Raw genomic sequence first — 16,216 nt, forward strand, 5'->3', positions numbered from 1 at the left:
TTAGTTTTTTTACTATTTTGTGCAAGTTTTCCTTTGATAATGCAAAAAAAAATCAGGAGATATCCATTACCATTTACCACCAGGGGCGGACTGAGAACTCATGGAGCTGTGATATGTACAGTTTTACTAACACATGTCAACGTTGCAAAATTGTGCTTAGGCATTAAGAATTGTTTTACCCTTAGGCGTGAAGGGGTTAAGGAGGACTTCGTGCCAAAAATCTGCCATACTTTCACCGCACTTACTGTGGAGAAGCCTTTTCTGTATTTGGAGATTAAATCTCTTTTGCTCCAGACATAAAGAGTGCCCCCTTGTCCTCTGTGATGACCTTGGAGCGAATAACTACACAGTTCACTATACGGATCACCTATGAATTTAAACATGTTGATCATATCCCCCCTTAATCCCCCCCCCCCAATAAATTAAATTCCTAATAGCTAAGCTTCTGCATGCCTCTCATCAGTTTTGGTTGCCCTTCTTTGTACTTTCTCCAGTTCTCAGATATCCTTTTTGTGAATTGGAGCCCTCAACTGAACTGCATTTCAGGCGAAGCACCCGAAAAGAGGCCCTTGCAAAGTATACCAACAGAGTATATGTTGAGGGCATGTGGTCTGGTATGGTTCGGGAAGGGGGAGGGCTTTACTCTTGTGCCCTTCCCTGGAATGCAAGCTTGGATAAGGGAAGGGCATAGATTTTAGGGGGGAACTTCATGGAATGTTTATTTTTTATTTTTGGAGTGTGGTCCTCCTGAAATCCATACTGGGCCCACCACTTCATTTTTTAAAAAATATTTTTACTGACAGGCTGACAGCAGAGATGGGTCACTGGTTGTGAGGGTGCTGGCTACTTAGTAACCAACGACTTATACATGCTGTCAGAGAAGGGATGAGTCACTGGTTGTTCGGAAGCCGGAGAGGGTCTAAAGGGCATAAAATCATGCTTCATCGCACAAACGTAGAACAGGTACCTTCCCCAAAGCTGCATCGCAATTGCATTACATTAATGTGAACAAGCACCACTGAAGTCAATGTGATTTCCATTGTCATGCAATTCTGTGTGAAGTCACATCTGAAATAACACTAGTGTGAACCAGGCCTAAATTAATCAAATTTTGAAAATACATACCTGATTTGTAACTTCAAGGGTGGTTGGGTTGTATGTAGTAATGGCATGTGTTCCCACAGAAAATACTCTCTTATATCTGTACACAGAACCAAAATAAAATAAATATTAATGATCAAAACACAGACCAACATCTTTTTCAATTCACTAGTGAAAACAGAAATTTATTTGCTGCATTGTTAAAATAATAACATTTTAATAAGTAAGGATTCAAAATAAATTTGTGGTCCAAAGAAACAATTTCTTGTTTTAAGAATCCTAAAAGCCAGTAACAATTGCCTATGGAGTCTTTACCCACTTTGGAAAAACTCCACATAAAAATAGACCAGCTATGCAGTACAAAAATGGCCCATGTACATTTAAAAGTTTATAAGAAAAACATTTGTAGTTTTGGATAGAGAGGAGAGGATAAGAACCCCTTGTCAAGTTTTTATTATTACAAGAATTGAAACTGAATCACCACAACACTGCTAGAAGGTCCCAATGCTTTATACCATTAAAAGTCAGGAGTACAATCCAAAAAAAAGTAGCCAATGCATTTAGTTATTTTTACTATGATCGAAAGTTAGCTTCGCAGTGCTGCGACCTATCATGTGACTTGTGACACAAAGTCGAATGACAAGTCAAAACACATCCATTTCAATGTAATCTTAAGCAATGAGACTCAAGTCGCAATGACAAAAAAAGTTCCAGCAATACTGTTGAGCGATTTGAATGCCATAGTCTGCAGAGTAAAATCACAAGAGACAGAAGCAAGCAAGTCCCATGATTTTGGGGTTGCAGCAGAGTGAACAGTGCCTCAAAATGAAGGAACATTTTGGGTTGTCACATGAACAGGGAGGAAGGGGAAATCTTTCGATAGGAACACTAGTTCTGGCGACAACCAGGGATTCTCTCATTTTGGAGGGATTTCCTCTCACTTCCTGCTTTGGCTATGGAACAGGAAGCAAAAAGAAACCATCTTAATGGCTGATGAAAAAACAACTGACGGGTTATAACCCTTACTCTATCCAATATGAAAAAATAGTTTTTTACTTTACGGCTGCATTCACACCTGAGCGTCGCGTTTTTGAGCTTTTTTTCGGGTATTTTTTTAAATTACATTTTTGAGAGCTTTTGTACTGTGTTTTTAAAGCGTTTTTGAGCTTTGGCATTTTGTTTTAACCTCCCTGGCAGTATGATTATTGCCGATTTTTGGTGCTGAAAGCGGTACCATTTTTTTGCATGGAAATATGTAGTTTTTTATTGTAGACTGTAACTTTTAGGAATAACTCACTGAAATCTGTCCGAACAAGAGTCTAGTAAACATTCCGGATATGATAAAACTTGAAACACAAAATTATAAATTATAATTTAATAATCATAAAAAATAATATTATAATAATTTAATTCAATAATATAATCAAACCAAAAACACTGAAATTTGAAATACAGAGGCAAATTCGCACATCGCTGAGCAAAGTCGCAAAATCGGTTTCAGTGTCCGATGACGAATTTCCCCACAAATCATCACTCAATTCTGCAAGTGGTTCTAATTTACTATCGCTGTTCTCTAGCTGATCTAAACCCGCTTTTGACATAAAGGGATGCTTTTTGGACGCCATGGACTTTTCTAAGTTTCCAGACAGAAAGAACAGTCAAAATGTAGACAGGGCACAGGACAAAGCAGTAGGGACAAAATATATGTGAAATGCATTGAAACAGCAATGTTTTACAATATAATAATTTTTTTTAAAAATGACATTTTTTAAAAATTTCAAATTTGCCGCCAGTTACGGCGCCCGTACGTCCCGATGTCACAGGGACCGGAACACGGAAGCCGGATGCCGGCATCGGCCGGAAGAGATGGTCGGGGATGCTGCAGGGGACACATCGCGGGAGCGAAGGACAAGGTAAGCGCTGCAGGGACTCCCTGAGCAACGCCGCATGGTAAGCCTGAGTGTTGCTCGGGGTTACCGCTCTTGGTACTGAAATTTTACCCCGAGCTACACTCGGGAATACCGCCAGGGAGGTTAAAAGCCAATAGAGAAAAATATCATCTGTTCCATCATTTGTTGTTAGGATTTCAGCTTTTGTAGCGTTTCCATTAGCATTTCAATTTTTATTTTTTTTTTGTTAGGGTAATGGGATAGAGTTAAGGTTAGTTGTTAGGATTAGGAGACTGGGTTAGAGTTAGGATTAGAGATAGGTATTAAATTTAGGGTTTGGGGTTAAGTGTTAGGTTTGGGGGTTAGAGTTAGGTGTTAGGGTTTGAGGTTAATTTATTATTACATATTTATGATTTTTATTTATTTGTTTATTTTATTTAACATTTCTTATTTTTTCCATTTGAGCACAAAAACATTCCAAAAACGGGCAACAAAACGAGCGAAAATTCTCAAAAATGCACAAATCTGCCTGAATCAAGCTACAAAAGTAGCTACAAAAGTACACTATACTGATGACCTATAAGGGGCTTTAAAAGTGTAGCCTATAAAAAATATGGGGTACAGAAGTTCATCGCCATTTCACAGGTGCACGCAAATTTAAGGTATAACATGTTGGATATCTATTTACTCGTTTGGGGGTTTTGTGTAATCTTAAAAAAAAGAGTGCAAAAAACACAAAAACGGCTCTAGAAGCAATAGGGGTAAAGGATAAGCCAGACACTCCCCTTTCCTGACCAGCACCCAATCAGTGCTCATTACACTGCAAAGTCTCTCTCCTCCCTGCTAGTCTCCGGGTGCGGTCCTGGAGACAGGCAGGAATGGGAAGAGGTGGTAAACAGCGCAATGTTAAAATTATTACACGTGTAAGTCCCCATAAAGCCCCTTTTGTTTTTAAAAGCCCCAGACATTCCTAAAAGCACCTCCGATTTAAATACGGTTTTGGTTCAAATTTATTTTTTTTATCTGGACAAGTAGATTATCATGAGGGACAAGTAGATTGGGGCACCGATTTAGTCCCCGGACAAGTAGTTTTTTCAAAAATTTCCACACCCGATTAAGGTAAGCCTTTTTTGGCTGGTGAGCCTTGCATGTCTGCGAACCACTTTTGGAGTACCATTAACAATTAATGGTACCACAAGCATGATGCATGTTTTTCAAATGTTCCTGGAATGAGATGGTGTAAATGAGGCCTTTATGCATGATATGGTCTTTTCACATATATTCTGTACATGTGAAAAACAAAGCTTTGTTATTCTCATTATGCCACTGTAGAACAGTTCCATAGCCATCAATATATACAATATATGGTAGGGTTATTCCAATAGCTTCAGGAGGTAAAATAGTTTGCTTTATTATTATTATACAGTATTTATATAGCGCCAGAAAGTTTGCTCAGCGCTGTACAGAGTAGTGGGGGACAGTACATGAGACAATACAGTAACAAAACAGTATACGAGCGGTTCGAGGGCCCTGCTCTTTCGAGCTTACAATCTAGGATGTAGAACTATGCATGCTTATTTGGTATTTCTGCACTGAGGGGTCTGTTCTTGGGAAGGGGGTGACTGTACTCAGGGGTCTGTACTGTAGTGGAGCATTCTGAGGGGTCTCTGTACTGGGGAGGGGGGATGTGACAGTCCTGAGGGGTCTGTACAGAGGGTGCGACAGTCCTGAGGGGCCCGTACTGGGAAAGGGGTCCTGTACTGAGAGGACAACAGTTCTGTACTGGGGAAGGGAGATCTGTTCTAAGGAGTATATACTGGGGAAGGGGGGGGGGGGTCTGTACTGGCAGGTGACTATTCAGTGGGGTCTATATTGGTGATGGGGTGACTATCCTCAGAGTTCTGTGCTGGGGAAAGGGGGGGGAGAATCTGTACTGAGGGGTGTGTATTGAAGGGTCTGTGCTGGGTGAGATGGAGCGGGTCATGGGCCGGGGGGATGGTTGGGGCAGAAGGTGTGTGTGTGTGTGTGTTGGGGGGGGTAGGATGGGAGCAGGCTCCGGTTTTAACTGTGCCCTTTTAAGCCCCTCCACAATTCAGCATGGCATGCATAGCGACCTGATATATTGCTTTGGCGGTGGGGTGTTAAGAAAAAAAAAATATCAACCCCAGGTGCCAACTGTCCTGGGCACATCACTAATCCTATCCTTGTGTTAAAGCTTTGTGAATTAAGCCTTATGTCTAGAAACAGCTTATAGTCAGTGCAAGGGAAAAGTTCATATTATGAAATATATCTATTGGGCTCCATTGTGAGCCTAATGGATATTAAGAAACTGCACAGTCAACAGGGTATACATAATAACCTGCCCTGAATAATGATTTCAAGTAGCTAAAACAATACACTGACAGGACTTTGAAAGGGTTTTCTTTCTTCAGATGACAAAAGGTGTCATTGTAATTTTACTTTCGAAAACATTCCCTAAAAATGCTTCAGGAAAATAGAAACGCTGACAGTTCATACTGCTGAGCACACATTTTAGACAACAGGAAAGAATAGAAGGCTTTGTTAGAGACTTATCTTCTACAGTGAAGCAAAGCGGATGAAGAATTTGAGCAAATGGCACAATACAAATATAAAAATAGAAGCAGAAGTTGGCTGAAACATTTCAAAAGCGAAGATTAAAAAACAAATCATATGATATTAGTATTAAAGGAATGGGCAGCACAGTGGCTAAATGGTTAGCACTTCCGTCTGGCAGTACTAGGGTCGTTGGTTCGAATCCCAGCCACGGCACCACCTACCTGGAGTTTGCATGTTCTCCCTGTGCCTGCATGAGTTTCTTCCAGGTACTCCGGTTTCCTCCCACACTCCAAAGACATGCTGGTAGGTTAATTGGCTCCTGTCTAAATTGGCCCTAGTATGTGTGTGTATGAATGTAACTTAGGGACCTTAGATTGTACGCCCCTTGAGGGTTAGGGACTGATGGGAATGTACAATATATATGTGTAAAGCGCTGCATAAATTGATGGTGCTATATAAGTACCTGAAATAAATAAATAATAAAAAAAATGCAGGAAGCCCATTCCTGCAAAGAAAAGTTTTTACGGTCACATAAAAAGTAGCCAGTTACAGAGACAAATTTAGGGGTTAAAGTAAAATATTTATAACAAGAATTTTATTTTATTCCCTAAACACTTTTTTGTGATAAAACCCATCAGCTTGTGTCCATTTCTCTTCACTGGTCTTGGAAACACAACAATAAACAAGTTCTGACTATAGATGCAATTTAACTCACGAGGGGCACTAGTTGAATCACCATTTACCAAAATATTAGCCTTCAGTGAATTTCAGAAAAAAAAAACAGACCTAAAATAATAATGAAAAATTGTGTAAAACGCTAAATATAAAGCTTACATTTAGTTTTTGGGGGTTTTTAAGGGGGGGGGGGAGGGGAGGGAATACAGCATGAAACACATTAGTACATTTAATGGTGGTCCCATTACATTCAGGCTGCTGCTACAGCTCCTTCCTTCATGCAATAGACCACTCCTTATTAATTCACTATTATGGTAAATGCAATAAAATAGGAGACATGTACCATTACCCCTTATTTTAAAGGCAAATCTGTATTTCACATGCACCAGCCATTACTTTATGACCACCCACCTAATACTGATTAAGTGCCCCTTTTGCCTTCAAAACATCCCTGACCCATCTAAGCATGGATGCCATTAGACCTCTGAAGGTAAGCTGTGGTATCTGTCACTAAGCTGTCAGTAGTAGATCCTTTAAGTCTTGTTAAGTTGCCAGGTGGAACCTCCATTGATCAGATGTGTTTTTCCAGCACATTTTTCCAGTGTGGCAGGGAGCATTATCCTGTTGAAACAGGCCACTGCCAGGGAATACTGCTTCCATCAAGAGTTGTACTTGATCAAAAACAATGTTTAGGTAGGTGGTACGTGTCAAAGTAACATCCACATGAATGTCAGGACCCAAAGTTTCCCAGCAGAACATTGCTCAAAGCATTACACTGCAGGCTTGCTTTTTTCTTAGGTGTCCAGTATTGTCCATATTCCCATCGCACACTTTCCTGGAACATAGGCTTATCTGTAGTGGGTGCTGTAGCAACTACCAGCTGTAAACTGGACTTGACATGAAACAATGCACATATTCAGCAGCGCACTGTGGATAATCCAATATCATCCAAAACTTTTATTGCAGAAAGATCACATCACAAAAGGACCAAGTGTAATGTTTTGGAGCCCTTCATCAGACATATGAGTATTCACATGAATACTGTTGCTCTGAAACGCTGCACTTGGTCCTTTGTGATGTGATCTTTCTGCAATAAACGTTTTGTGTGTCCAAAGTTGCATGAAAGGTTGCACTAGTGTGAACGGAGCCTTGGAGTGCAACTGCTGCCAAAGAATTATTTTTATTTTCAATATATCTTTACCAGAAATAAACCGCAAATTACAAAACAGAAGGTGAGTGAATTAGTACATCCATTAAGACAGAAACATGGCATGTAAAAAATTTAATGATCAGAGATTTTTAATTGTTAATTAAAACAAACACTTGTCAGGTTTTTATTGCTCTGTCCCCATTAGGAAGATTCACCTCATTTGTCCGCCTGACCATTATCACTGGGAGCGAAAGCAAAAAAAACCAAAAAGGTATTTTTTGAGTTGTCCCCATAACAGGAATAGAGGGAAAAGTTCAAAAACTTCCAATAGGGAGACTAGTTCTGGTGACATCTAAGAGGAGATTGTGCTCATTTTTGAGAAAACTTTTTGTTATGTCTATGGGGCAGGGAAATGAAGAAAATCCCCCTAACAGCACAAAAACGACAGGAGTTACAACCCTCCACTGCTCTTTTCAAAAAGAAAAAAAAAATAAAGTTTTGGCTGTATTTCCACTTTGTAGTGTTTAAACCGAAACTGTTCCTACCACTGGTTTTAAAGCCTAAATTTATCTACAAAAAAAAATTACAAACTAAGCTCAATGGACATTACTTACCCTAATGTTGATGTGTCCCTTGTGCTTCTGTCTTCTAGTTCTAATCCTCCGATGCCCCCCTACCCCCGCTGCTGTAAGCTTCTGGTGAGGCAGGTGTTAATATAGCTGAGGGAGCTGTTACTGGCTCTCGAACATACCTGACTATGCCCATCCTCTCTGCCCAGCTCTTCCATTCAAAGATGCTGCACTATTTCTATGCTAGCTTCCATGAGTGGAGAAAGGGCAGGTGACTGAAAAGTCCCACCGCCTCCATTCATACTTATGGGAAGCTGTACTATAGCTTTCATCAATGAAAACAGTTGAATGGAGGACATGGACCTTTTATCTATCTCTTCATCCTCCATTTATAAATCACTTCATTCGGGAAGCTATAGTACAGCGTGTGATAGGTCCAGCGGATCGTATAAACCCCACAAAACTGGAAGATTAGTGCTGTGTGGGTATGGGGGGTCAGAAGATGGAAGATTTCAACAGAGTGGCTAGCAGAACAAGGGATACTTCCCATTCAATGTAATCACTGTCTATTGTGCTGGAAAAAAAAAATTAGTCTTTAAATGTTCCCCAAACTTTGAACAGTTGTGTACTATCAACACAACTTTGAAGTATCAGAGCAAGTCAAAAGAGTCAGCCAGTACCCTACCAATGGCTTACTAACACCATTCTGCATATAATTGCCTCCACAATCTGTCCTGCACGCAAATCCAATTTCTGTAAGCACAAATTGATTTGTCAAAGTGTGTTTGTGATCAAATCATGTCCTGCAGCAACCACATGTATTTTATTACAGTATATCACTGGCTAAAAATAAATTTTGTTACACAAGCTTTAGAGAATACTCATATTTGTTGGACATGGGGTCCTACAAAAAAAAAAAAAAAAAAAAAGAAAAGAAAAAGAAAATCATCCTATTTATAGATGTACAAGTACAAGGGACATACAAGCACACATGTTAATCCAACCAAAAATTAAGGAGACCTAGATAAACAATACAGATTTGAACAGTTAGTGAATATAAATATGAGACCAGGCCATGAAGCAGAGGTGTGAAATAAGCACCACTGATCACACAGTTAGTTTCTTTACTAATTATCTGCCAAGGAGCACATTTCTGACCTATATAAATATGACCAATCAATTAAGGTCATAGCGATACATGACACACTTTTGTCTTTTTCAAAGACAATTATGCTACCGATTCTTTTCTTTTGCATGTATTTATATTTCATTCCAGTCCTCCAGACCCTCAGAACGTCAATATGGTGGTTCTTCAAAAGTGTTCTGCTATTGTTAAATCTATTGGTAAAGTTTAACAAAGTATTTATGTCTGGTTATGTGTGTGCCACCATTGGGAGTTTTTTTTTTTGGGGGGGGGGCGCAGCACAAAGAAGAGGAGCAAAGAGCGCCGGTAGGGAACACCAGAAGAGGATTTTCAGGGCAGCTCTGTGCAGAGCCATTGCACAAAGCCGGTAAGTATACCATTTTATTTATTTTAAAGAAAAAAAAAGGTTTACAATGGATTTAAATGCTGTGATGCTCAACCTCTTCTGGTGTTTGACAGGAAAATGTGTTTACACCCGTGAATTCAGCAAACCTTAAAACATACCAAAAGGTATAGAAGAGACCGTGGTAAGGTGAGAAGCAGAGAAAAATGTGATGCCCCATTTGCTTTTTGCCCAATATTAATTTACAGGTAAACCCAATCAGTAAAATTTCAGTTAAACTAAAACAAGTGCAGTGCCAGTATAATTCTTCTGATCACTGCCACCTAATAAACTGCACACAAAACGTAGTGTTAGCAAGATCAGGCCTGATCTCTGCTAGCACTGGCAGGTAAATTTTATTTCTAGAACACAACCGGTCCCCAACAGCCAGGAGCCTTTTTTTCCCATAGTTGCACTAGGTACCTGTAAATTTAGTGCCAAAAATGTCCCAAAAAAGGTACACTAGTGAAGAGGCCGACATGCATGAAGGATCAGTGAAGGGAAAGCCTCATTGTCAGAATTTGGCTCAGAATATGAACCAGTAGAAAACAGCAGCATCCTGACAGGTAGCCCAGACGATGGAGAAGAGGTCCTTGCTAAGATCATGCATACCTGTCCCCAGGTTGCTGAGGTGCTAAAAACACATGATTATGCTCTTTTGCGATAGGGTGCAAGTACTAGTGCTGCACTACCTTTTGGTAAACTGGCAAGCACCAGCGGCCTGGTACATCCTGACCTTTTAGGCACCAGCACTGCAGTATCTCGTGGCAAACGCCAGAAGTGCAGTACAGGCTGGTGAGGTGGCTAGCACTCATAGTGTTATGCAACCGCAGCCACCAAAAGTTAAAGCACAGGCCCATAGTAGGCTTACAGAGGTGCTTAGAAACCATAATTGACTGCCCCCCCCCAGATTCAGCAGCGCCGTTATCCCCCTTCTCACAGCGCAGCCCAGTGTTCAGGTGGAAGCAGTCAACTTTTTTTGAGCGTCCCCCCCCCCCCCAAGGATTTATTATATGTCCATGTTCTCTGATACAATAGCCAGGAAAAAATGTTGCCTTCGAGGTGACCCTGACTATGATCGGCTCCGCAAAATTCAGCCCCTCAAACTACTTCTCCAAGAATTTGCAGATCTGTATATGCCCCAACAAACCATCTGCTCTAGAGGAGTCCCTCTTACATTTTACTGGCACGCTTGCAATAAAGCAATTATCTCCCCAGCAAATGTGCCAGATATGGGGTCAAAAAGTATAAGCTTCTGTGAGAGGGCAACAAATTATACATAAAAATTTAGCGTTTATAAGGGAAAAGTCATCTAAGTGGAACACCTTGAATGTCCAGACTACATGGGAAGCAATGGCAATATAGGGTGGGACTTGTTGTCACTCTTGTTCTGTAAGGGGTAACATTTGTATGTGGACAACTTTTACGTGAGTGTACCACTTTTTAGACATTTGTTCAATATAGAACTTGGCTGCTGTGGCACTGAACAACCTAGTCGTTAGATCTTCCTCCTATGGTTCGATAGAAAGGGGGAAAAATCCTGCTTGTGCAATGACAAACTACTTGGAGTCAAGTGGGAGGAAAAACTGGATGTTATCCTGTCTTCCATTCACGCAGAAACGGTCCAAATCTGGTGTCATCGAAAAGCCTCTGTGTCCACAACTGTCAGCTTTATATGGGAGGCGTAGACTTCAAAGACCGAGTGATTAAGCCGTATTTAGTGTCCCACAGATTTAGACACTGGTATATTAAAAAAACAAAAACTGTATATTTATTTCAATTGACTGTATACAATGCTTTTGTAATTTACAAAGCAACTGGAAGAACTGGACCCTTCCTAAAATTTCAGGAAACGATAATCACAGCCCTTTGCATCCAGAAGTCACTGAGACCCAAAGCCCAGATCCAGATGCAGTTAGCCAGCTGCATGAGAGGCACTTTCCAAATGTCCTCCCTGGTGCCCTGACACAAAAGTCACCCCAAACAAGATATGCCTATAGAAAACATGGAATGAGACATGACACCCATTTTTTGTCCCTCCTGTCCAGACCAACATGGTCTCTGCCTTAACTTCTTCTGACGCTATCACACACCAGTGGAGCTTTGGTATAGGGTACAGCACGGCACAGTCTAGGGTACACCACAGCACACAACTCTCTACAAGAAGGGTCTCTAGATAGTCAGGAAACCATCACATTTTCTGAAAATCAAAAGCTGGAAAGGTTATAGTTCTAAAAAGTTCAGTTGTAACAAAAAAAATTGAAGAAAGACAGTTGTTTTATTGAGTCAATGTTATATAATTACTGTGTGTTAACTGTTTACTTTGCAGGAACTCCAGTCAGCTGCAGAACTGATCTGTATATTCTGACAGCAGCAGAATGCTGCTCTCATTTCAGTGCCAGCGTGCTGCAAGAGATTTCTCATCCACAGATAAAGAATGTGTATGCCCAAGCATGAGAGATATGGGATGATCAGCAGGTGGTAGCTCCTATGCTTCAACATATACTTTTTTCACTTTCTTTTCTGGCAGAAATTTCTTCATCCACATCAATCAATGTGAATGGAGGAATCTGGTTTATTTTTGTTACTCTTTTTTCGTTCGGCCCACATGAAGCCAGTTTTTGGAAAATTAAGAAAAAACAAAAATGTATTTAATTTTTTTTTTTCAAAACCTTGTGACAAAAAAATTAGTTCCACAAAATGCTCACCATGTCCCTTATCAAATACCTTGGGGTGTCTACTTTCCAAAAAAGGGTTATTTGGGGGGGAAGGGGGGTTGTTTGTACTATCCTGATATTTCAGTGCCTCCGAAACTTTAATAGGTAGTGAGGAAGCGACATGAGAAAATTACATCCTTTGAAAGCCTGAAGGTGATAATTGCGTGGCTAGGCTGCCAAAAAGTGTCACATATGTAGTCCCCCCATACTTGGGAGAAGTAGAATAATGTGTTTTGGGATGTAATTCCATGTATACCCATGACATGTGTGAGAAATATCTAATTAAAGTGACAACTCTGAGAAAAAAAAATTTTTTTGGCATTTTTATAACCATTGTGGCAAAAAAATTTACATGGACTCAATTTGCCTCTTAGAAAAAAATACCTTGGGATATCTACTTTAAACAAAAGGTCATTTGGGTGTGTTTATACTATCCTGGCATTTCAGGGCCTCCAAAACTGTGGTAGTCAAAAAAGTGATGTGAGGGGATTACACCCTTTGAATACATGAAGGTGCTCACTGGTTTTGAGCCCCCATACTCAGTTAAGGCCTACACTTGGGAGAAGTAGCAGAATGTGGTTTGTCATTTTACAAAAACTTATGGCAAAAAATCTTCCATGGATTCAACAAATACCTTGTCTACTTTCCAAAAAGGGCCATTTGGGGGGTGTTTGTACTGTCCTGGAATTTTAGCACCTCAAGAAATGTGATAGGTAGTCAGAAACTCTTAACTAATAAACACTAATTGGGATTTTTTTTTACAAGACACATGTAGCAGATATTTGCCTAAATTAAAGAAATGTTATTTTATTGGGTATGTTTTTAATAACAGAAAGTACGAGAAAACATGCCACAAGGCGCATTTTGTTTTTACTCCTGACAGGAAGATCCAGTGCAGATGGGAGCATTTTAATATGCCCAGGTGCATGCAGCCTTTCACTTGTCCTGTTGTGAAATAAATGACGACTAATTCTAAAGAAATTGTAGTGAATTTTGTAACAAACAAAAAAGGAAGCCAGATTATTAATATTTCAGCTGATTTCTGTACTGTTTTAGTAACAGAAGGGTGCAAATGCCTGTAAATACATGAAGAAGAAAAAATGCATGCACAGCAGCCAGTTAGGATTAGAGCTAAATAGTTTTCAGCAACTCACGACAGCATAATCACGTGGGACTAACAGTATCTATTTGGTACATCCACAAGATAACTGAAAACTGTAGACATGGCAGGATAAAACAATGATTAGAGCCATAGCTGAAAAATAAAAATATATTACAAATCAATTTTCACCTATTGTTTAATGTGCAGAATAACAAACCAGAACTGATGCATCCTATATGGGAAAAGCAACAACAATTCTTCTAAACACAGACTTTAAATGGGCTTTCCCTCACTATAGCCCACTCTCTTCACAAGGTATACAGATATATTCATGCCACTATTATTTACAGAATATAAACATTAGACTTCTCATTGTGCTTACTGAACACCTTTATGTTCCATTGATGACTTAGAGTAGTATTTTTCATGCTTAGCAATGCCTCAAGTACTCTGGGCATTTGCCCAGCTCTTCTGAACACTTTTCCCGGCAGGAAAAAACTGCATTAAAAATGCACCTCAGACAATGTTTTGCAAACGTGTTTAGGTGTGTCAGGCATTCATTTTGATGACTAGAACATTCATTTTATCTGGGGATTGAAATAAATGAACGCTCAAATGCCTAATGTGCCTAAGGGTTCATGTACACTGCAGCTGATAAACTCACATTTAGGAGATGTTCAGTGTTTTTTTTCAGCAGCCCCTGAACTCACCCTAATGTTTTCCTATGTGTCCATGCACACAACTTAGTTTACAGTCATTTACAGGCATTTGAGTTTACAGTTGTTTTTTGGAACGCAGAAAACTTGCGTTCAGTAGTCGATTTCATCAGTGTTTCAAACGCAAAACACGTGTAAAGGCAGCTAAACGAATCAAATCGCGTTTATAAGTGTTAGCGTTTGAACATTTTTTTTTAACTCTTCCAGTTCCCGATGCTGTCCAAAGCCTTTTTCATCATGAAAAATGCATGCAAAGTGTTTTCAAGATACTCAGATGGACAAAACACTGTACACAGGATGTTCCTACCAAGCTTGTCACACATTGCAATGACCAATTCACACCTCAGACTTCTCCCACTCTTGGAAACAAAATATATGTTAATGACCATTCACACCTCAAATTCCTCATGAAGACCCCCTGCCAGGTGGCCTTAATGACTTACTCCACCAGACACCTTTCCCACCCTTGGAAACAAAAGAAATGTTAATAAGCAACTCACACCTAATTATCTCAACACATACTGCTGTCTCTGCTTCTACTCTCTGTATTTCTTTGAAACAGTCTGAAGTAGTTAATAATTTACCACTTGTCAATGCATTCTGGGCATTTGGGAGGTTCTCCTGTGCTTATCTTTAAAAAACGCTTCTAAAACGCAAATGTGCATAAAGGCGTTATGCAAACGCAGCTAAACAGACATTTTTTAACCTACGTTTTCCAGCAATCAGTTTCCATTCTTCAGAAGTGTCCCGTGTACATGGGGCCCTACACTTAGGCACATTTAGATGCGTTTTGCACGTGTTTAAGCACGTTTTGCTGTGTTTTATTTGCTGAAACACTCTTCTAAACACACAACTTTTTTCTGTCCCTAAATGCCTATGTGTGTGTGGCCATATAGACTAACATAGACAGGCATTTAGAGGCAGAGTCAAACACCCTTAAAAGTGGTGTTTTTGAGGTCATGAGGTACATAAAGTCTAAAAGGTGAAATCTGAGATCATGACGCAATCTTGCAGGACCACAATTTTGCAGGGCTTGGCTCAAAAAATTCTTAGGGCCCATTCAAACTTGTGCTGATCTATTTATTGGCAAAGGCACGTAATAAAAATTATTCTGTGTGTATACTTGTTTCACCAGCTCTGGTGTGCTGTAAGTCCATTCAGATAATGGTGCTGCCTTAAAGTGCTCTGAAGCCCTCACATGCAACAATATAGTGCTGTAGACCTGACAGTTTAATATGGTGTTCAGGTTTAAAGCCTGTGGTTTCTTTGGTTTTCGCCTACACAAATGTTCTCGTTTCCCATTTTAAGGTGGCTCTATCTCTTTAGAAGGACCCATAGAACCACCTTTGCGTGCATGCTCTTTACTGAGACAATGGGCGCGCAGACCTGGCACACTGTGCATATGAGGCATTTAGGGTGCACATTCAATAGACCCAGAAATTTGGGGAAATTTTGGGGACTACCTATATGTCACAGCTGTATTAGCGCATATCTGATATGACTTCAGGAGGAATATTATATTATGCACAAGAGCCGAAGTTATTGGGATCAGTGCGATTATTTCATGAAATTATGATGGGTAAATCCATTATCATTATGTGCATTTTGATACCACTTGAGTGCTCAATAATGGCCATATATACAATTCATTTGGTGTAAATGTTATCATATGCACTGCCATTACTACTATATATGGAACAATATATCCAATCTGCATTTATTGTGTAGCTAGTTATGAAGGTGCTAATTTTCATTGGTTCTCATTCCATATCAAATACAAATGTCTATCTGGACAAATAATATTACTTCAGGCCTGCATCGATATTATCTCCATGGATCTGTTGAGGAAATCTATCTCATTCTGTTGTCATCATGGACATTCAGCTTATTCATTATATTTTTATTAGCTGTCTCTGTTTTTGATTTTGTCCACTTTATGGTTACTTCTTATTCAATGAGATATAGGAGATATAGCGAATATTCATTTCCATGTTTTGCTTTCCCCCCTAAAGCACGCACACATCACCCCCATACTCAAAAAACCCTACCTTGACCCCACTGACCTAAATAACCTTAGACCCATCTCCCTGCTACCATTCACTTCCAAGCTCCTTGAACACTTAGCCTACAATCGCCTAAGCACCCACCTCACTGATAACCTCCTCGATCCACTACAGTCTGGCTTCCGTCCCCT

General features: G+C 39.9%; 1 protein-coding gene across 1 annotated transcript in view; it reads right to left on the minus strand.

The window, feature by feature from the left end:
* Positions 1-16,216, minus strand: part of LOC149435312 (dnaJ homolog subfamily C member 13-like) — a gene marked incomplete at its 3' end in the record, with an annotated part of 119,176 nt that overhangs the window by 32,381 nt on the left and 70,579 nt on the right. Inside the window, exon 3 of the mRNA XM_089662798.1 lies at positions 1,126-1,201. Within this exon, the coding sequence (XP_089518924.1) occupies positions 1,126-1,201 (76 nt within the window). The remainder of the gene's footprint in view (positions 1-1,125; positions 1,202-16,216) is intronic.

Source organism: Staurois parvus, unplaced genomic scaffold (assembly GCF_062004578.1).
Source record: "Staurois parvus isolate SC_StPar_1 unplaced genomic scaffold, SC_StPar_1.0 ptg001545l, whole genome shotgun sequence".
NCBI classification, from domain to species: domain Eukaryota; kingdom Metazoa; phylum Chordata; class Amphibia; order Anura; family Ranidae; genus Staurois; species Staurois parvus.